This window comes from Phacochoerus africanus, chromosome 5 (assembly GCF_016906955.1).
Source record: "Phacochoerus africanus isolate WHEZ1 chromosome 5, ROS_Pafr_v1, whole genome shotgun sequence".
NCBI classification, from domain to species: domain Eukaryota; kingdom Metazoa; phylum Chordata; class Mammalia; order Artiodactyla; family Suidae; genus Phacochoerus; species Phacochoerus africanus.
Genome location: NC_062548.1, coordinates 78507719 through 78530945, shown reverse-complemented (window position 1 = coordinate 78530945; position 23227 = coordinate 78507719). Strand labels below are relative to the sequence as shown.

The window sequence follows — 23227 nt, the reverse complement described above, 5'->3', positions numbered from 1 at the left end:
TCAGAGCAAGTTTACTAACTATGCTATGAAGGGAGAAAACGGGACACCAGCACTTTTCCTTGCTTTATATACAAATTTTGCTATTGTATGAGGCTCTGAATCACTGTTCAAACCTTTCTCAGTTAATGCCACTTTGCAAAGCCAGAATTTCGGATGATTTATTGCCTAAAATATGGTTTAACTGTATAAGCTGAGTGATTCCTAAAACATTTTTTCTTCAATGACCTACACTTATGAAAAAGTATGTATATTCGATAGAGTGTCCATTTTTTAAACATTTCCTATATTTCTAGTCAATTTTTAAAGGCTTATTTAGCAATAATACTAATCCACTTCTAATAGCTGAGGAGAACAATTTTTTAATCTGCAAGGTATCTTAAAAACCAATCAACCTGACATAACCTCGAATTCCAGGAATGTAAACCATAATTCAAGCTTCAATTTTCCTCTTAACATATTCTACTTTACTAAAATGAATTCCCATCCTACAACTATGAACAAGATGAAAACTGTACTTAAAATAATATTAAAAGACCAAATCTCATTATTTAGTATTAGATTAATAGTCTATAATTCTAATCTTAAGAATATCTATAGCCATAACCTCTCCAATTTTTTAATTTCTAAAGAGATTAACACAAGATGTAATTAACATCTAAACTTAGAGCAGACTGTCATTTGGAACAAACTATGTTAACAATAACTGTACCAGAGTCAAAGAGATCAACCCATCACCCTTTATGATTCTAAGGTTAATGAGCATAACTTGCCATAAATTTTTGAGTAACTCTGAAAAACTGAACTGACCAAAAAGGCTAGTTTTTTCATAATACTTTATTAAAACAGAATAAAGGCTGGAGTCATCCTATCTGGAACCTAGCACAGCATTTAGCAACATAAATGTCATTAAATAGTTGTGAAATGAATAAACAAAAAATAAGCAACTCAATGCATTATTTGCTAAGTAATAAGCATTTAAAATTATACATAATAAAATGGAATACACACAAACTGTGTTTTACTTCTTCTAAGAAACACTTAAAGAATTATTCACTTAAGAATCTCCAGTTTAAGAGAATGCAGAGTTGAACTTTCACAAACCAGTAATATGGCTACTGACTGTCTGCAACTGCATGACATATTTCACTTTTTTCTTAATGAAATGAGAAAACATACAGAAACGTGAAGTTATAATCTTCTCTGCAACAAATAACACAAGGCCACTACCGTTGATCTTAATAACATTTATTTCTCTCATGAAGACGTTCCTTTCTTAAAAAAAAAAAAAAAGAAATTTGAGGAGATGAAGATTGAATAAAGGAATGGAATAACTAACTATAAATGTTCTTCCTCTTCAGAAATTGTCTGATATTTGAGCCAGAAGACTTTCCACATCTATCGTGACTTCCTCTTCACATGTCACAGAAAGAGTTCAACATGCTTTACAAAATCCATTACATTTTAAGACCATTTCCAATATCTGCTACCATAAATCAAGAAACCCATTTATTCAAGGTTACTTATGGAGAATTAATCACACAGAAAAATTTAACAACTTCGTTTTCAAAAATTAAAGCACTTTATTGCACTTGGCATTCCTACATATAATGATGTGGATTCAGAGACTGAAAGCATTAAGGATATGTAAGTAAAATTCATGGTCTCGGACATAAAAAAAAAAAATTTTAATATTTAGAATTCTCTGTAACAAATACTCCAGGAAAATAAATCAGAACATAAATACAATGTAATCTCCTTTGGATTACTCCTCTGCTTAAGCGGCATGATTTAACGGAAAGTTGTTCCAAAACGCTTGTGTCTACTTGCTATAGCCTCAGAAATGCACAGTGAAAAAATCTGAAAAATTGAGGCCAAGAGACCTGTAGGCACCCGTACGCATGAGGAACAAAAACATGAATGTCTATTCCTACGGATTTCTAAAACCTATCTTCCTAATGTCAAGGGCAAATTCACTCAAAAGAGAAAAACAAACAGGTCAGCTACACAACATTTACAGCTTTATTGATAGGGTTTGGCCATTGAGCCACAACTCTGCCATCAATATACAACCTCATTTCCCATCTAAAGTTAATGAGAATATATTTTACTTTCAATGAGACATGGTGGCATAGTGCCAAAAACCCAAGAATAACCTTAAAGTCTTAATTGTATACTTGAAATATCAAAAAAGCAGTAATTCCCCGAACCATGAAAGCATATGAAATAACTACATAGAAAAAAATGGACACTTAAGTCATCTCATTCTTTCTTTAACATTATATAGTGAAAACAGATACATTTTACAACTTCAGCATACTTTATAAAATTATGCGTCAAAAACAGACAAATGTTTACAAAGAACATTTAACTTAAATGCTATAGTTGCTTATAAAATGGCACTTGAGAGACTGACCTATATAAGGAAATATGAATCTTGTCAAGACAGATGGTAAACTATAAAATATAAAATATACTACAACGTTAAAAACCTCATAGTGTGCTATAGGGGAATCAATAAAGATAACTTAATCTTTCAGAGGGAAAGGTATTTAACATTACAAATTTAAAATGCAAATTTTATACATGAATTCAACAAGGAATACATTTAAACCTTACAATGCCACATAATCATCATCCATTTTGTGGAAAAACAATAAAAATGATGTATGTTTTGAATATGTGTACATCAAAATCAAAAGGTTAATTTTTACTTTTTCCTTTATTGGCAACTTTGGATGCATTTTTAGGTTTTGGTTCCCAAAGGGCATTTTTTACAAATCTTGAAGCTGCGCCTCTGTCCAGCTTGCCCGCCTTTTTCTTGTCTGTTATTTCCTTGACTCTGTTCATGTATACTCTGATCCTTTCCTTACAGATAAAGGAAAAAGAAAAGCAACCGATTTACTAAGCTGTTCACCAGCACTAAGTTTTATTATACTATACCTCAGTTAAATTCAACAGCTGTGTATTTATTGCCTATTGAGTGGTGCTAGTAAGTGCAAAGCCAATAGGATAAACACACCACACATCCTTCTGGAGCTTTGAGTCTGAAGGGGAATACTCACGTTAAAAAGTCATTTCGGAAGTGTTCTGAGTGTTTCAAAAGAGGAAGACCTAGACTAAGATATCACTACAGAGATAAATAGTGTATTGTTTATATGCGGTTATACTAAATTTTTCAATTTAGCATTCACCTAAATTCACATACTAACTCTCCCGTATATGAGGTCTGTGATTTAAAATAGAGCTCCCACATACTTGCAACATACCAACTAAAACTCTCCAGAAAGCTTTCTAAACAGGAAATGGCAGGTTACTTTCTGGTGTCACAATTAAAATAAGTAGAATGAAAGATCTTTCATTCCATGTCATAGTTTTGACTGATAAGCACGTTATTTTCTAATGAAGCGTGTAGTTCTAATCACTTTACAATGTGAGAAACATACTAGGTTGCTGTACCACTCTGAATCTTCTGAGACCATTAATCAGAATAAGGGACTACTCTATACTTCAAGCGGAGAAATAAATGCATGAGTCATTAAACAGCAGAGTAAATGATCACTGCTTAAAAGCAAGTTTAAGATCATCAAAAGAATTATACAAACATACACAGAAAAATGCAGAACCTTTTAACTTTTTAATTTTTAACAAACTAACAAATTCAGCCCATCGTGGCACAGAGGAAACGAATCGACTAGGAACCTGAGGTTGTGAGTTTGATCCCTGGCCTAGCTCAGCGGGTTAAAGATCTGGTGTTGCCATTAGCTGCAGTGTGGTATAGGTCGCAGATGCTTCTCGGATCCCGCCTTGCTGTGGCTCTGGTGTAGGCCGGCAGCTACCGCTCTGATTGGACTCCTAGCCTGGGAACCTCCATATGCCACAGGCGAGGCCCTAAAAGACAAAAAAAAGACCAAAAAAAACCCTGATAAATTTTCCTCAAGACCCTCTCATGGCTTCCTACTTCTCTCAGAGTAAAAGTCAGAGTGGGTCACGACACCCCCCGGCCAGCAGGGATGATCTTCCCTCACACCCCTCCCCCAGGGCCACGCCCTCCCAGCCTCCCAGTCGGCTCAAATGCCCACGTTGTTAATAAGCCCTGGCTTCACTAATGAAAATGGCAGTCTTACCCAAGCACGCCAATGCCTCTTGCCCTGAGCTACCTTTTTTCTTTTTTCCCCATAATATTTAACTTTCCAACATACTATATATTCATTGGCATTCAGTCATTGTTTGCTTAAATATGTTAATTGTCTGTCTCCCCTCACTAGATAGCCTGGTACCTGCCACAAAGGCAAGGATATACAGGCTTTATTCCTTGAGTATCTGACTTGGAAATAATGTCTGGCTCCCAGTAGGCCTCAAAAATATTTGTTGAGTGAATAAATTGACTATTTTCAATGCCTTTCCCCAGTCAAGATATATATGGCAAATAGGCTTCCTCTCACACTCTAACTCTGTGATCAGTTAGTGACATCTGTCACAAGGTCAGAAAAGGGGAATATAGGTTTATGGATGCTTTTTATTTGCCAACTCTTGTCCAGAATATGAATGTACTCCTCCATAAAGTAAATTCTGAGGGAAAAAGAAGACAGAAGATTTTATCCTTTTCCAAAGACAGAATCAAGTATTAAAAATACTCCAAGCAACTTTGTGTTAAAGGAAAAAAAGAGGATTTTATAAATGTTAAGTCCATATTAGGAAGGAGAAAACAGATGACACAGTGCACACTTAAGATTTAAAGCTAGTATCACTTGTCAAATCAGGATCTGTGGATCAGATTGCTTTATATTTTTGCTTTAAGTCTTTTTCACAATTTACATATTTAAAACTAAGTTTATTTTTCCCCAAAGAAATTTAAAAGAAGAAAACACTACACACTGAAGAACCGAAGACAACAGATCTGGTTTACTCATTCTTTTTTTAAATAACTGACTGAGTACTTTACTAAGTCATAAAAAATACACATCCCAACCACCATAAGACTTTAGAACAATAATACGGTGTCAAGTGTATTTCACATATATTTACTTTATATTTTATAAACACAAGGGATAAATTTATTAATATTCTTGTTCATAAAGCCCAGTCAAGAAGGTAACCCTAAGTTTGATTTCTAAATTTTTTTCTTTCAAATTGAATGATTTAATTTTTGAAGTCAGCAAAAACTTTAAGATACCAGACCTTATATACTATACTTATACATCCAAATGGAATACAAGACAACCCTAGAAGATTTATTACAGGTTGTAAATATGTCACTAATGCAGAATTACTGGACAGTACATATACAACTGGTGCCAAAAAAGCTTTTAGCTTTGTTGCTGAACTGGATTCTTTACTGCTGAGAAAATGAATTAATGGAAGAATTGAAAAGGTGGAGGAGAAACTTTCCCGTCTTTGCTAGTAAATCAACTAGAATCTACTTTTAAGAATTGTGTAAGAGTTTAAAAAAAAATAAAGGCAGTTGGAGAGAAGAGGATTTCAAGAATTTATAGGAAAAATAATATAGAAGTTATAAATAATTACTAGAATCATAACATTTTTCCCATCCAGAGATTTATATAATATGTGGAATGCCATTCTCCAACAAAAGTGAGAAAAAGGAAAACTAAAGACATGATGAAACCTGGCTCAGTTCATTTCTCAGTTTCATAATTTCAACTCTAAATAATTTCATTCTCCACAATTACTGTGATAAAGATATTGCAACTTAAAAAATCAAAACAAAACAAAAAACCCGAAAAGGTATTGCAACTTTAACTTCAGGAATACTACAACGGACAGACATGTAAAATAAAAAATCCACTACAAACTTACCAATTCCTGCTTTACTGGATGTTCCTTAGGATTGACTCCCTGAGTTGCCAAATAAACTACAAGAGAAAGATTTCATGGAATAAAATGAGTATATAATTAAGAGCATTAATTGAAATTCTAGTTACAAAAAGAAACATCATACAAACAACTGATTAAATCTTAAATTACTCAACAGCTTTGTAAAATTAAATTTATGGCTCATGGACATCTGGTATTCTGATTTAAAAGCAATACATATCTGATTAATATTGCCATAAAGTATAATTGTATATGAATTGCTAGCACTTAAAAAATAAATCACCTTTGATGCAAAAAATAATCTGCTTTCTAATTAACTCGAAAGTAATATACATACCCCAAAACATTGAATTTAATGTGTAAGCAGAAACTAAATCCACTTTGGCTTGTTCGAGTGGGTCCAACTATTAAAAAAAGGGGAGGGGGGAGAAAAAAAATTACAAACTTTGAGCACTATCACATATTTCAAACTTTAACCCCACACAAAGTATCAAATTTTCGTTGTTGTTTCACTTCCTATAATCTGATAACCAAACCAAATAATCTGAAAATAATTTGCAAAACTACAAGTTTTGTTAACCAGGGATTTTTGCCCACAAATTTTCACTTTAGGGTACCATCTTTAGTTAAACAAGGAATGTGTATAATCCAAGAAAAAAAATTCTTTTGAATTAATTTCAGGAGTTACAATCTGGTCTTTGTACGTCAAAAGTAATTTATCAATATAAACATTGTACATGATGCATTTATGTATAAGAAGCAGGCTAAAATGCTTAAGCAATACCAAAGACAGAAGAAACATAATGAGATTTGTTTTAGACTGTCAAAGTCAATTTACTCTTTTTGTCCTATAGGGTTTCCAGAAACCCTGATAATATCATTGTAATACTTAAAAGGTCAAAGACAGTCTGTCAAAAAGAATGCTGGAAGTGCTTAAAAAAAAAAGTCAAAATAAAAATATAGTTAGGAGGTATTTCCTAAAGTTACAGTTTTGTTATATTTTCCCCTTAAAGATATCCAAACGCTTAAAAATTAAAATAAAGGGGGAAAAGACCACATATCATTTATCTGTTTCTTCTTCTACACATTCTGTAACATAACACTCGGTTTTATGAATTACATTTTTAGAAATCACTTAAAATACCTTCTGTAACAACTCATTTCTAGAAACGGACATCATGGTCTTCAGCATCTCATCCACAGCACCAATGGAATTCTCAAATGTTGATAAACACTCATGAATTTCTACTGGATAGTCTTCATTAATTTCTTCACCTGCCATTATGATCAACTGGAAAAAAAAATTAGGCTTAGAATTCATACTGGAGACAGATATTGCTCTTTAGGTTACAACAAAATGAAAAATCAACAGGTCCTATCATGTATCTCAAAAGTGCTAAGAGTTCAAATCTGAAGATAATTAGACAAATCTTCTTAGACTATAATTCTGGAGCAATTACATTCAAACTTCCCCTCTTAAACTGCCTGAGGTGGGGGCTGGGGGCAGCCGGGACAGGGCCCACCCAAGTTTACTCACGCTACACATATTGAACCCTCAAATTCTCAATGCTTTTCCAGAACTAAAGACATGGCATGTTATGTCAATAATAAAATTCCATATTTAAAAAACTTTCTGTTGAAGTTAAAGACCAAGCAAAGCAATGGAAGTGTGGTAAATATATCCTATCCCATAATGCTTGCTTAAAAAAAAAAAAAAAAAAAAAAAGCTCTTTGCTTGAAAAACATTACTTTGGAAGTTCCCCTGTGGTGCAGAGGGTTAAAGATCTAGCATTTTTAACACTTCTAAATTCTAACAGAATGGTACATTAAACTAAAAAATGAGAAATTCTAGGTCTGAAATAGGATTGTTTACCCCTAAAATCACTTTAAGCTTCTTTATTTACTTAATTATTATTTATTTTAAGATTTTTATATTTATATATATTCCTGAAGCATAAAATCTTAAGGAATTCAAGAATCCATAAATCACATAAAGTCTATAAGCAGAAAAGGGGAAACGAGAAAAATAAACCATGTGGGTTTTTTTGGGTTTTGTTTTTTGGTTTTTGGGTTTTTTTTGCTTTTTAGGGCTGCACCCATCACATATAGAGGTTCCCAGGCTAGGTGTCCAATTGGAGCTGTAGCTGCTGGCCTATGCCACAGCCACAGCAACATCAAATCCGAGCCACATCTTCAACCTACACCACAGCTCATGTCAACATAGGATCCTTAACCCACTGAGCAAAGCCAGGGATCAAATCCACAACCTCATGGTTCCTAGTTGGATTCATTTCCACTGCACCACAATGGAAACTCCAACTACATGGTTTTCATTTAGGCTAGGGCACACCTTGACAGCCCATTCCTTAAAATTCATATTTGTTGTATCACAATATTTAATATCTATGAGAAAAAGCAAAATCCACATCAGTGTATTTAATACAGTATCTAAGACCAAATTTCAGTAATTTCAAGTAATTCCAAGCCATATGTAACACCCTTAGGTTTAGAAAAATTTTATTAGCTAATAATACTTTTTTATTACATAGTTAGGGAGAACATCAAGAATGTGTAAGATAGCAAATAGCACAAACTGAAATAAAGCGACTCAGACGTTCCATCTTGCTTGATCACTGACTTTGTCATCTTAGCTAAATCACTGAATCTCACTGGGCCTCAAATACCTCACCCGTAAAATAAGGCAGCTGGTCTAATGGTCCGAGAAGTCTCTTACAGTTCTAATTGTTATGTCATTTAAATTTTAAAAGTTCTATTTGAATATTTAGTCACAATATATCAAAATTTCTATTCAACAAGTATATTCCACTGAGACATCTGGTTTCATTTAAAATTTAAAAATTTTTAAAGTCAAGTCTATGCTCACGCTGTAAAGCTACTATCAAACTACCATGCAACCAGCAATTAAACAAAGAACTATGAGAAAAGAAAAACACACAGGAAAGAATTGTGACTGCCTATTTCAAAAGGCTAACTGCAAAGATGTATTTGTCTCTCATCCCTCTCCAAAAGGATAGAAGAAACACAAAAAGAAGTCCACAGTGATGCTGGAAACCAAGAAACATACCCAGCAGCAGATAACAGTAGAAATTTTTATAAGCTAAAGAGTAAATGGGACTAGACTGATAGGAAACAGAACCGAGGAGCCTGCAATCCCTTACAAATAAAAGAGGAGAATCTAGGAATCACCCCAAGATGAAGGACAGTAAAAGCAGAGCCAGGAGGGCTGAAAACAGCTAAACCAACCTCCCGATCTTATGATAGGGCAGCGCCAACATCTGCTGCCCAGATAAAGGTATAAGGACAGATGCAAATATAGAGAAGACTTGGGATTTCTTTTCTTCAGGTAGAATTTTAAACCAATAAATTTGAAAAATCTAGATGATAAGAATGAGGTGCTAGGAAAAATATCAATTGCCAAAACTAACCAAAATTTGTTTCCAGGAACTTCCAGTATATAAAGCAAACAGATCATTAACTACAAATTAAAAAAAAAAAAAAATTTAGGAAGACAAAGCTCTACACTCCAAAAAGGTTCCCATCTTAGAAGATATTATAGGTAATTTCTTCCAAATCTTTAAGAAACAGTTGATTCTTATGGTATTTAACTGATAAAGAACATAGAAAGAGATGGAAAACTTAGATACCTATTTCATACCGTACACAAAAATAAACTCCAGATTAATTTAAAAGGTAAATGTATAGATCTATTAAAAGACTATATAAAATATTTATATAATCCAAATGAAACCCAAATGCTATAAAAGAAAATGTCTGACAGATTTAACTACATAAAAACTGGAAAAACAACTATGTGGTAAAAGTATACTATAAGCAAAGTTAAATAGCAAGAAAAAGAAAATATTTGCCAAAATACAGGAAAGGATCAGTTAGATTATATAAAGAGTTCCTACAAAGAATAAAACAGATTAAAATAACGAAGATCTCACCCACCGACTGGTAATAATCTTACAGACTGGTGAAGTTCAATGTTAACAAAGGTATATGCTGAAGGAAGAATATAAATTGGGATAGATTTCTTAAATGCACACACCCTTTGAACTCAGGAAATCCTCAAGAGAACAGCCTACTGAAATCCTTGTGTACACTCACATACATTTATTAAAATGGACTCCTCAAACTCTTCTCTGAAAGTGGGGCCTTTGCCTTGTATTAGTTGTTCCCTCTGCTGGGTCATTACCCATAAGCTTTACAGTTTACTCCTCCATCTTAGACAAGAAACAAAAGAAACACCTTGACTTCATATCCCCCTCCAGCTGAAACCCCATTTTCTATCTTCCTTTTAGAACAAACTTCTCAAAAGGGTGGCTGACACTAACAGTCCCAATTCCTCTCCTTCCATTCTTTCTTGAATCTATACTACTATCCGGACCCCTTCTTCTGATTCAAAATTGCTCTCGTCAAGGTCACCCACACAGCCACACTGTCAAAGTCAATGGTCAATTCTAGTTCTCCTCATCTGACATAGCTGACTCACTTCATCTGATTCCCAGGACGTCACGTTTTCTTGTTTTCCCTCTTACCTCACCAGTTCTTTCTTGGTCTTTGCTGCGTCCTTCTCATAACCTCAGCCTCTTAACCTTGAAGTACCCAACGGCTGTCCTTGAGGCTCTTCTCCAATTTACTCCCTAAGTGTGCTCAGGGTTTAAACTACATTAATAAACTGATGACTCCCAGGTTTGCATCTCCAGCCCTGACCTCGCCCCTGAACTCCAAATTTACATTTCCTGCTTACTCAAAACCTCTCCTTGGCTGTTAACAGATTCTCAAATGTAACATGCTCAAGGCCCAGTTCCTAACCTTACCTGCTTTATCTTACAGTAACCTATAATGCAAAAGAATCTGAAAACATATACATATACAGTCACTTTCCTATACACCTGAAACTAACACCAATTTTGTAAATCAACTAACTATACTTCAATTTTTTAAAATTATTAAAAACAAAAAAACCCCTAATCTTTCCTACTCCTCATCTCATTTCAAGGCAACTCCACCTTTCCAATTGTCCAGACCTAAAATTACTGAATGGTCCCTAACTCTTCTCTCTCACCCTATCTTTAAAATATATTCAGAATCTGGGAGTTCCCGTCGTGGTGCAGTGGTTGGCGAATCCGACTAGGAACCATGAGGTTGAGGGTTCGATCCCTGCCCTTGCTCAGCGGGTTAAGGATCCGGCATTGCCGTGAGCTGTGGTGTGGGTCACAGATGCAGCTCAGATCCCAAGTTGCTGTGGCTCTGGCATAGGCTGGCGGCTGCAGCATCCGACTGGACCCCTAGACTGGGAACCTCCATATGCCACAGAAGCGGCCCAAGAAATGGCATGAAGACAAAAAAAAAAAAAACACAAAATATATTCAGAATCTAACCACCTCTACTGCTACCACCCTGGTCCAAGTCAGCCCAAGCCATCCCTGGGTCTTGCCTGAATTGTTAGCCCCCCAAGTGGCCTCCTTGTTGCCACTCCAAAAGTTTATTATCAAGAAAGCAGAGTAATTATCTCAAATCTAAGTAAGATATCATACCTCTGCTTAGAAATTTAAAACACAATGGGAGTTCCCGTTGTGGCTCAGTGGTTAAAGAACTCAACTAGGAACCATGAGGTTGCGGGTTCGATCCCTGGCCTTGCTCAGTGAGTTAAGGATCTGGTGTTGCCGTGAGCTGTGGTGTAGGTTGCAGACGTGGCTTGGATCCCATGTTGCTGTGGCTCTGGCATAGGCTGGCAGTACAGCTCCGATTCGACCCCTAGCCTGGGAACTTCCATATGCCGTGGGAGCGGCCCAAAAAATGGTAACAAAAAAAAGAAAAGAAAGAAAGAAATTTAAAACACAAGGTCCTTACCATGACCTAAAATGCCCTGACTTTGCTACCTCCTCTGTGACTCATCTCCTCCCACTCTGTCCCCTGCTCACTTCACTCCAGCCAAAACAGCCTCAATGCTCTTCTTCTCATTGGACATGCCCCTGCCTCAGAGCCTTTGGTCTTCTCCCCTTCCTAGAATGTCTCTCCCCCACCAATGGCTTCAGCACTCATGACTTGTCCTCTCTCCCAAGTCTACTCAAACATTGTCGGAGTTCCCGTTGTGGCTCAGTGGTTAACAAATCCAACTAGGAACCATGAGGCTGTGGGTTCGATCCCTGACCTTGCTCAGTGGGTTAGGGATCCAGTGTTGCAGCAACCTGTGGCATAGGTTGAAGACGAGGCTTGGATCCCCGCATTGCTGTGGCTGTGGTGTAGGCCAGTGGCTACAGCTCCAATTTGACCCCTAGCCTGGGAACCTCCATATGCTGCGGGAGCAGCCCAAGAAATGGAAAAAAGACGAAAAGACAAAAAAAAAATTGTCTATCAGTAAAGCTTTCCCGACCACCTATTTGAACACGACCACCTATTTGAACACGCGCACACCCCTCCTCTCACTCCCAGCACTTTCTATCCCCTTCACTTTACAGTCCTCAGTGATCTCTGACATATTTCGTATACTGTTTGTCTACCCCCAAAAGAGGTTAACTCCATAAGAGCAGGAATTTTTGTATTCTGTTCACCAGCACTGCCTAGTAGTCAATAAACATTCGGAGAAAATAATTAACTATAACAAAATACTGGGAATCAATAGGGAAACATCCATCCAAAAGAGCAATGAAAAAAGAAGTAGTCTTGGGAGTTCCCTTGTGGTGCAGCAGGTTAAGGATCCAGTGTTGTCATTGCAGTGGCTCAGGTTGCTGCGGTGGCTCGGTTCGATCCCTGGCCTGGGAACTTCCACATGCAGGAGGCATGGCCAAAAAAATATGCCAAAAAAAAACAGTAAATCTTTACATAGTATACACAGTAAGTGGTTAAAAAAAAAAAAAAAAGTCACAGAACATAGTATATAACTCATAATGTGCCTAACACATGCCACTGGTTTTAAAAAAAACAAAAACAAAAACTGCCTATGCAGATATGCAGAAAAAGGCCTGGAAGGAAACACAAAAATAGACATTCTCTCTAAGGGGTAAGAATTAGGGAATAGGATCAAAGCAGACTAATTTTTTAAACTCTTCATCCTTCATTTTGTTATTTCAGAAAGCATGTATTAAACTGTAATAAAAAACAATCATTAAATTTAAATAAAGGCATATTTTAATAAAGTATTTTGGCCTATAACAGGTATTGCACGTATAAAAAACACATAAGGCCTTTATTTAAGTGTGAATTTTTCTATACAAAAAATATTTCCCTTTTCAAGAATCCTGCAGTTATTCCCTATTCCTAAGCCCCAATAAACAAGTTGTTAAAATGGGTTAGGGCAAACACTGAAAGCAAGGCAGTAAGTAAGAATAATGACTCTCATTAAATCTGAACTGAACCACTTGCCTTTATCCTAACTAAAAAATAAAGGCCAGGCAGACTGAAAAATAAAGCTTCTTCTATTACCAGAAATTCCAATTCAAATGATTTCTTCTATCTTACATAGATAGTCCCTAGTCCCTAAGTATTTGTTCCATTCACAGAAAGCACCGCAAGGAGGGAGCTGTAGAAACTGTCCTCTGTCCCTCTTGCAACTTAAATGTCAAGATGCCAGGACCAAGCAGTGAATGGGTGGTATCAGCAGCCATAGCCAACATGTAACCACCCCTGCCTGTCAGCCCTAAGCAGCCACACACGTTCCTCCATTCACCTTCTCCTCATAAAGAGAACCACAGTGAGGTTCCGCAACTTGCCCAAGGCTGTACATGGTAAAGGTGCAAAAAAGAGAAAGAAGAACTCATCCACCTCTGCTCCTCGCTCCCTGCCCGGGTTCTGCAGGGATTCCACACCCCACCACCTGCTCCTACAATGCCGGCTGCAGAAGTGGAGGAAGTGCAAGAGGCAAGAGAAAAGGTGCCTCTCTCCATCCCTCAGGAAGGTCTGGCTGAGGCTCGGGGGAAGAGAGGAGACACCCTGCCCAGAAATCCCTTCAGGACATTACTGCCACCCCAACCCTCCTCTTAGTGATGCTAAGAGCCCAGGAGAAAAGAAGGGGTGCAGACACCACATACAGAGCTGAAGTCATCCCCCACTTCCTCCCCTCCATCCTCTGCTTCAGGGAGCTCAGTCCAGCTTGGAACCTGGGAGTCTCCCCTCAGCCCTTCCTCAGGCCCGTCCCCATCAGTCCTGTCACTGTGACCTCCTTAATCTCCTTAGCTACTAGTCTTCCTCCATTCTCACTGCCTAGGTCCCTTCCAGAGCCTTTGAGTAGTCTCTCTACTGTCAATTTTCTCCACTCTCAATTTTTAGGAGGTTATATAACATGATTTTTCCTATAGAGATAGCCTGGTCATGGTACACTTCTGCCTAAAATCCTGTAAGAGTTCCCCACCACCTTGAAGCTAAATTCTAAATGCCTTAGTATGGATGTCAGGCCCACTATGATGAGGCCCATGCTTGTCTGACTAACCTCCTCTCTCACTGCTCCCCTCTTCCAACCCTAGAGCTGTAGTCACAAGATGGCAATTTTCTAGATGTTCCACACCCATTCAGGGTAACCAAGCCTGTGTGGTTCTCTATACATGGACCACCCTTCCCACTTCACAGTGTTCAAGCCCTGCTTATCTTTGGAGGTAACCTCAGGTTTCCCTTTAGCCAATAAGACTGCTCTAAGTGCCACTCTCCCTTTCTCTGTCTGCATGAACACAAGTTCTCATGTCACTTACAACACGATCTAGTGAATGTGTTGATGTACTTTACTTGGACTACAAGCTCCCTGAGGGGGTGGTGTCATGTTGATGTGTCACCAGGGGCTGACACACAGAATGACTCTGTCTCAATTTGTCCAAGACAGACCCAGTTGGTGCCTGCTGTTGTAGCTCACCATCTGCTCAGCTCCCCGTTTCTCTCATAAGTCTCAGTCTGAGCAATAAATTACAGGGTCACGCTAAACAAAAGTAGCTTCTCTGACCCTTGCCACCACTCCCCATCCCACTCTGTTAGAGCACAGGAGAGCCCAGGGAGTAGCCTCCAGTACCAGCCACGGTTCAAGCAAAGCAGCAGAACCAGTAGGAGTATGCTGATGAAATTTGCTGCAATAAATTGGTTTATGCAATTGTGGGGGCTGGCTAAGTAACTTTGAAATCTGCAGGGTGGGTGGGCCAGAAGGGACATGCTAGAACTCTTGGCTACAAGCAGAAATTGCTCTTCACAGGTAGAATTTCTTTTTTGTCAGGGAAGCCTCAGCTCTGCTTCTTAAAGCCTTTCAATTGATTGAATCAAGCCAACCTAGGTTATCTAGAATAATCTCCCTAATTTAAAGTCAACTATTTAGGGATTTCAACTACATCTACAGATACCATCACAGCAACACCTAGTTTGGTGTTAGACTGAATGTCTGGGGGCTGCAGCCTAGGCAAGCGACACATCAAAAAAGACCTCACTCCCTTAAGCCTCCAGAACTACAGCCAGGAAAGGTATATTCCTGGCAGCACAGACTGTTGCTCTGATAGCATATTTCCTACAATAGCCATGTTATTGTTGACTGTCAGGTTCCCAAGTAATAAAACTAGAGTTCAACTTCCAGCTAATATATGGAAAAGAAACGATAATTTTTTAAAAATATATCACCATTTTGCAATCTCTAATGAAATTACAGATTTGAGTAATGATCACAGGGACAGTTTACACAGAGAAGTGAGATTGTCACTACCTGAATCCACAGATCGATGGGAAACAACTATATCACGAGCCTCCTGATATGAAGCAATGTGATGTACACAGCACCACCTATAAAGGATTTCTACTTCCACCAAAAACCTGAATCTGAATATATAACTGAGCCTTTAAAGCTAACTTCCAATTTATAGGAAATATAAAGGACAGAGAAAAAAGCGCCACAAGAAAGCAAACAGACAAATCTGGAATGAGAAATACTCTACAGGACAATTGATCTGGTTTCCATTAACAAGTAAACAACAGGAAGAACAACTAAGAAAAGGGAGAGGAGGGAGAGAAAGGAAAGATCTACCTTCAGATCTAAAAACCAAAGGGAGGAGTTCCCATCATGGTGCAGTGGTTAACGAATCAGACTAGGAACCATGAGGTTACAGGTTCAATCCCTGCCCTTGCTCAATGGGTTAACGATCCGGTGTTGCTGTGAGGTGTGGTGTAGGTCACAGATGCAGCTCGGATCCTGCGTTGCTGTGGCTCTGGTGTAGGCTGGCAGCTACAGCTCCAATTCAACCCCTAGCCTGGGAACCTCCATATGCCACGGGAGCGGCCCAAGAAATGGCAAAAAGACAAAAAATAAATAAATAAATAAATAAAAATAAAAACCAAAGGGAATGTGTAGACCTTGTTTACATCTCTAAGAAACTAAGTGCAAAAAGCTATTTTTGAAAGAAAGAAACACAAACCTGGATCAGGTATTAGATGATACAAAGAAATTACTGATAATTCTGCTATGAAATTAGAATACACCTATGAAAATGGCATCACAATTGCATTAGGAAATACTCCCTATCATTTAAGGATGTACACTGATGCACCTAAGGGTAAAATTACAGGACAATAAATTTACCTTAAAAATAAATCTAGCCTTCATGGATTAATCACACTTTGGGAACAGAAATAAGAAGCTATGTACTTTATTCCTATAGTGAAATTAGACAGCTAACCCACAAATTAACTTTTAAAATATAACCCAGATCATTAATTGGGTAACACCTAAATAGAAAGCATAATCTAGAAGACTCGACTGCATCTCATTTCAACTCTAAATTGGGGGTGAAGGGAAGGTAGGTTACTGGGTATTCACCAAATCTGTAATAGTTGCTGAATAACTTTTAAAAACAAGACAGAGCCTGTGGCCTCCCATGAAGTTTGCATTACTAATATTTCCAATGAAGGCTGACTTTCCAGAGTGTCTAATTACTTCCATAGTGTCACGAATTTCCTTCTGAAAAAAAAAAATCCTGATGTCTTATATCTTTACCTGGCCCACACAAAAGGAAATAAACAAACCAAGTCTAAAGTCAAATGAAAAACTAGGGAAAACTATTTGCAACATTAAAGCAGCCTTTACAAATCAACTTAACAAAAACACACAAGAATACCTACAACCCAAAAGAAAAATTAACAAAGACAATCAGCAGTTCACATATAAAGGAATCCAGAAGACCAATAAGCATAAAGAAGACACTTAATTTTACTGATAATTAAAGAAACATAAAGTGCCAGAACAAAATGTCATTTTCCATCTGTCAAACAAACAAAAATTAGGAAGACTGATAATACTTACTATGGGCAAAGGTGATAAAAGCTTCTCATTCACTGTTAATCACAGTGTAAACTGAACATTTGGGGAGGCAGTTGGGCACTATGCTTTAAAAACGTTTATGCACAAATTCTTTGACCCAGCAATTTTGCTTCTCAAAATGTACACTTTCACACAAGATAATGTTCAAGGACATCCACTGCAACACTCTTTAAAATACACTTTAAAGCAGAGAACAACCGACATGTCCTTTAGAAAGGACTGGTTAAATAACTTATGATATATTCATTCAATAAAACACAAGGCAGCAGAGAAAAATATGAAGTAGAATTTCAGTTCCTAAGATATATTAAGCAAACAATAACTGAGGAACTGTTAGATGCAGCTTATGGCTCAGATAAATGAGGATTGACACCTTTGGATTTATCAAGATATATGAGGAGTGTTACTGATGGATAAGTAAGCCTGGAGATTCTTGGAAACAAAGAGGAAGAAAAGACTGCTTTTGTTTGAGAGATATGAAAGCCTTTATAGAGGAGGGAGCATTCGATGGATTTGAAAGGTTTAATAGGTTTTACAAGGCCAGGAAGAAAGGGGTGGGTAGGGGTAGAGGGTATTTCAAGCAGAGGCAAAAACCCTTATTTCTCTCCTTCAAGGCCATACCGCCTGGTCAGCTGTTTTAAAGATGCTTTGGAGTTCTTGTTGTGGCTTGGCAGGTTAAGAACCCAACTAGTATCCGTGAAGATGCATGTTCAATCCTTGGCCTCGCTCCATACAATAATCTCTCAATAATTATTGTTGTCTTTGGCAGATAGTCCATGTTAGTGTTGCCCGTAATTCTCCTTCAGACTTACAGTAAAATCCGTTTTAACCTCTAAAAACAAAATGATCCCAAAGATACCAGAAATAGATATAAGTTACAAAGAAGTTGCTCAAGATTGAGATGAATAATTATGTCAGATTACAATGAAATTACTTGTTTAATTTTACTGCTTAATTAGAAGTGTTTTCAAAATTATTGATATGAAGCAGCAAAATTACCTTCCCAAACCGTGGAATTTGCCTGTGACAATATTTTCATCTCATCTCAGAGCTACTGTGCAGGTTAAATGGATAATATAGGTAAAGTTTTTAGAACAGTGCCTGGCTCAGGACCCAAGACATTAGCTAGTAAAATTAGTTATTATTCTGCTAAAGTGAAAATGATCAAACACCTCAACCTAATAGAGACTATTTAGAGTCATACTTGAAGGATCAACTGTTTGGAAACAGTAGCTAACTGAGATAAAAGATATAAACAGCCATTTGAAAATGTTAAAGCAGTTATGAAAAATTGTATCACCTCTCAACTGTGATACAACATAGCTATTTGAAGGCATCTATAACATGTTTTGACTCGGAACTGTTTTGCTAATTTTGAAAAACCATTGTTCACACTACTACTATTTCACCTTTCAACAGAACAGTGAGCTCTATCATTTCCGTCAATCACAGTTTTTGGAACTTCAGTAGGGATTATCTAGTTATTTTCGGATCCAAAGTCAACACGGTTAAGACTCGGGTCAGTGTACTATCACACAACCAAGAGATTAATAAGTGGGCAACAAACATCGCACTGGGACAGCTACATCTTTACCAAGCCAAAATTGAATGGCAGTCAACAAACAGCAAGACAAGAAAGATACTTTCAAACAGCAGCTTGAATCACACTAACTTTCCTAGGCCACGAAGAAAAACCACTTTATTGAGATTCCTTTAGATTTTACCTTAAGGTCACAATTAGCCTCCGCGGGAAAGATACTCCCCTACACCTTGCACTTTAGCCATTCTCCCTCAACAAGGTTTGAAGAAAGCAGAAAATTAACAGTGAAGTCACGTGCTTTTAATTTCGCCTCCTTTCCAGAGTTAGAGGCGGAGCTAAGAAGCGAAGAGAAAGGTCTGACCCAGAGAGACGTGAGGAGCAGAGCAAGACTAAGTCAGCAAGCAGCCACAGGACGAGCCAAAGTGGGGTCTCGCAAAGATGCTGCCCCAACGCTCGCGTTCGCGGAAGGCTACGCAGCCTGGCTCAGCTCCTGACAGCCAGCCGGCGGGTGACATAAAGCTCCCAGGAGAAGAGGGCTTAGAAGCACGACAAAAACTCAAACCCCAGCCCTGAATACCTCACCAGCTCTCCACTCCTGCCTCCCGGAAAGCAGTCGGCGGTGTGACGTCAATGGCGCGCCGGACGGGGCGCGAGCGGCGCACTTCGATGACTTCACGCTGCTGGCCCCGCCCCTTCGGTCGGGTCTCCTCCTCCCTCAAAGAGATTCAAATCATCTGCACCACAGGCGGAATCTGTGGGGAGGTGGATGTAGGGGCCCAGAGCCGACACTTTTTTCTAGGTTTGTATTTGGGCCACCGCCCCCCCCCCCCCCGCATACAAGCCCAGTGTATTTAAGCAGAAAGAAGATGTTAGTTACTAAAGCTTTGTGCAGGTTTTTACGTTCCCTGAAACTAGTGCAGAGCCCTGGTTATTAATTACCACACTGTCCGCCTCAAAATCTGCTTCCAAAGCCGCTTCCAATGTTATCTGCGATGAAAGGACGGGTTCTTTGTTTTTCCAAACCATCGCTAGGAGATGCTTTTATAAATTACAGTAAAAATGAATTACTTGAAAAATAGTTTTTAAAAAAGGCAAAACGCAAGCCCAGATTTCTAACTTTCAATAAACACAAAATTGCATTGCGATAAATAAAACTCAAAACAAACGTAAGAGGAAGAAAATAATTACAAAGACTGTACATACTGTTCACTGGAGAATTGAGAGCATTGTTTTTACATTCCTGACTTCATTATTCCACAATTGTCATCTAACAAAGAGTTACGTATGAACCAGAGATTCCAAATATTACATGCCTCTAAAAGACTTGAAACGAACATTGTGTGTGTCGATATCTAAAGTTTTTAAAGTGGCAAATGAGCTTTCTTCTGATTTGTTATTCTAATCTCATGGAATTAGAGACAAGATTCTGGTTGAGGGTAGTGAGTAAACTGTTCCCGTTTTGTTTTTGTGCTCAGAGAAACTGGTCTCACGGAGTTAAGTTGATGAGAATGGAAGAAGAGTTTTCAACGCAATTTCTGCAAGCTAGGAATATTCATTTTTAACTTTTATCTATGATAAAGCAAATAAAACAAACGATGCCCTTTTCAAAATTCATCCTCAATGCTTCATCAATTGCCTGTTCCAACAATTTATCTTTTTAAAGTTATCTTTAAAATTAAATTATCTTTTGATGGAAGAAATGGATTCCAGATTTATACATTGTTAAAAGTCTCAATTACAAAACTAATTTTAAAATATCACCAATGTGGTCCTATTACACCTGACTAATACACGATTCAAACAACATAGGACTCACTCATGTGAGTTCAGCAACATCTGAACTAATCTGTAGCCTGCTCAAGAAAACCAGTTCACTGATCTTGGTTGAGCAGTAATGCCAAATTGTCCTAAAAGTTTTTAAGGGACTAGTCTCAATTTCTGCCCTCATCTCATTGTAGGCCAGTAATAACAAGTAGTTTGGGGATTGGCACCAATCCACCCTTTGAGTAGCACTGTCCTTGAGAGTTGGGTACATCACCCTACCCGGAAGATTGCTGTGGAGACCAGGGAAGACTGAAATGTCACCCAGAATAACTCAGAACCTGACTGTTCATCCTGCACCAAAGTGACAATGAGGCTTCAAGGCGAGCTGTCACACCTTGTGCCTTTTAGGCCCTCAAGAAGCAAACACTGACATGGAGTTAGAAGTCTAAAAAGGCTCAGGGCATAGGGGAAGCAGAGATGTCTCTTAAAGAAGGAGGAAGCAGAATTGACCGGAAAGACTCAGACCATGACAGACATCTCACAAGGTCTCTGTCAACCAAACAGTGGGTTCCAAAGCAAAGAGGAGGAGCCCACACTGGGCAGAAATGGCCAAGCACTGGCACCCACCTCTGTGTTCAGTCAGTTTAAAAGCTGAGAGTTCTTTGATGGCTCAGATTCGGGTTGTCGCTGCTGAGGCATGGGTTTGATTTCTGGCTTGGGAACTTCCACATGCCACAGGCGTGGCAAAAAAAAAAAAAATAGAGCTAATATTTGAGTTCCACAGTGAGTTAAGAATCATACTATGGCAGCATTTTGGGTCACTTTAGAGGTGCAGGTTAGACCATTGGCCCTACACAGTGGGTTAAAGGATCCAGCGGTCAAAACTGCGTCTTGGATCGGATCCTTGGCCCTGAGAATTTCCATGTGCCATGGTGCAGCCATTAAAAAATACAAACTGAGGCAGAGGCTAAAGGTCCTGCCAGGTGGCTGCTCTAAGTTAACCACACTCCTCGACTAGAATGGAATTTCTTTCTTAAGAGGGTGAGATTTCAATCTTGAGGGTAGGAGTTTTTAGAAGCTGATCAGTTGATGCCATCAGTCTCTACTGTTTATTTTAAAAACCTCAATAAATAAAGATTTCCTCTTTTTTTATTGCCTTGTCCTTTTTTCCTTCCCCTCCTTCCCCATTCCTCCCTCTCAAGGAGTAATTGGTGAATTTGAAACATTCTGGTGGGATGGGCATATTTAAATAGGCTGTCAGCTCATAAGTCATTCCAAAAACATAGAAAAATGATATTTGTTCCCTTATTGTCTCAGTCCCTTCATGCTGCTAGAACGAAATACCACAGACTGGGTGGCTTATAAACAGCAGACATTTCTTACAGTTATGGAGGCTGGAAGTCCTAGGTCAGGGCACCAGTACAGTCGATGAGGACTCTCTGCCAGTTGCAGCCTTCCAACGTCTTGTACCCTCGCTTGGAAAAGGCAGAAGGGAGCACTCTCAGGCCTTATTTATAAGGAAGCTAATCCAATCATGAAGGCTCCACCCACAGGACCTAATCACTCCCAAAGGCCCCACCCAGCTTCTAATACCATTGCCTTGGGCCTTAGGATTTCAAAGGTATGAATTCTGGGAGAATGTCAACCTCCAGACCACAGCACTCATCTGCCCCTCATCGTGCTTTATTGTCGTAAACGACTTACATCAAAAAACGGAATAGCGGAGTTCCCGTCGTGGCGCAGTGGTTAACGAATCCGACTAGGAACCATGAGGTTGCGGGTTCGGTCCCTGCCCTTGCTCAGTGGGTTAACGATCTGGCGTTGCCGTGAGCTGTGGTGTAGGTCGCAGACGCGGCTCGGATCCCGCGTTGCTGTGGCTCTGGCGTAGGCCTGTGGCTACAGCTCCGATTCGACCCCTAGCCTGGGAACCTCCATATGCCCCGGGAGCGGCCCAAGAAATAGCAACAACAACAACAAAGACAAAAGACAAAAAACAAAAAACGGAATAGGTGGAGTTCCTGTCCTGGCACAGAGGAAATGAATCTGACTAGGAACCCTGAGGTCCTGGGATCTGGCGTTGCCGTGAGCTGTGGTGTAGGTCACAGTCGCAGCTTGGATCCTGTGTTGCTGTGGCTGTGGCTAGGCTGGCAGCTGTAGCTCTGATTCCACCCCTAGCCTGGGAACTTCCATATGCTGCAAGTGCGGCCCTAAAAAGCAAAAAAAAAAAAGAAAAAAGAAAAAAAAAGCAGGAGTTCCTGTCGTGGCGCAGTGGTTAACGAATCTGACTAGGAACCATGAAGTTGCGGGTTCGGTCCCTGCCCTTGCTCAGTGGGTTAACCATCCAGCGTTGCCGTGAGGTGTGGTGTGGGTTCCAGACGCGGCTCGGATCCTGCGTTGCTGTGGCTCTGGCTTAGGCCAGTGGCTACAGCTCCGATTCAGTCCCTAGCCTGGGAACCTCCTTGTGCCGAGGAAGCGGCCCAAAGAAATAGCAAAAAGACAAAAAAAAAAAAAGCAATAGGAATTTCCTGGGGGCTCAGGAGTTTAAAAACCCGGCATTGTCCCTGCTGTGGCTCCTGGCTACTGGGAAGAAGAAGCTAATTATTGGAATTTCCCAGTAACCAGGGACAAAGGCCAGCCAAATTATCTGTTATATAGCACTAATGACAACTAATAAATCATTCAAATAGCATTTGGAACACAAATTTCAAACAAGGCTAGAATTACATTCTGAAGCGCTCCTTGGCGGAATCTGTATGACTACTTTCAGCAACAGAAGTAGAACGACA

General features: G+C 38.9%; 1 protein-coding gene across 3 annotated transcripts; it reads right to left on the bottom strand.

The window, feature by feature from the left end:
* Positions 1–816: 816 nt before the first annotated feature.
* C1D (C1D nuclear receptor corepressor) lies at positions 817–19383 on the bottom strand. 3 transcript variants are annotated; one of them, XM_047781910.1, is made up of 5 exons: positions 19255–19383; positions 6977–7123; positions 6170–6236; positions 5815–5870; positions 817–2865 (listed from the first exon to the last, which is right to left on the bottom strand). In XM_047781910.1, the coding sequence occupies exons 2-5, from the start codon at positions 7112–7114 to the stop codon at positions 2701–2703; spliced, it is 426 nt and encodes a 141-aa protein (XP_047637866.1). In that variant the 5' UTR covers positions 7115–7123; positions 19255–19383; the 3' UTR covers positions 817–2700. The 3 variants fall into 3 exon arrangements, with proteins under 3 accessions (XP_047637866.1, XP_047637865.1, XP_047637867.1); XM_047781909.1 differs by having other exon boundaries at positions 19260–19329; XM_047781911.1 differs by lacking the exon at positions 19255–19383 and adding an exon at positions 17120–17313.
* Positions 19384–23227: the final 3844 nt, after the last annotated feature.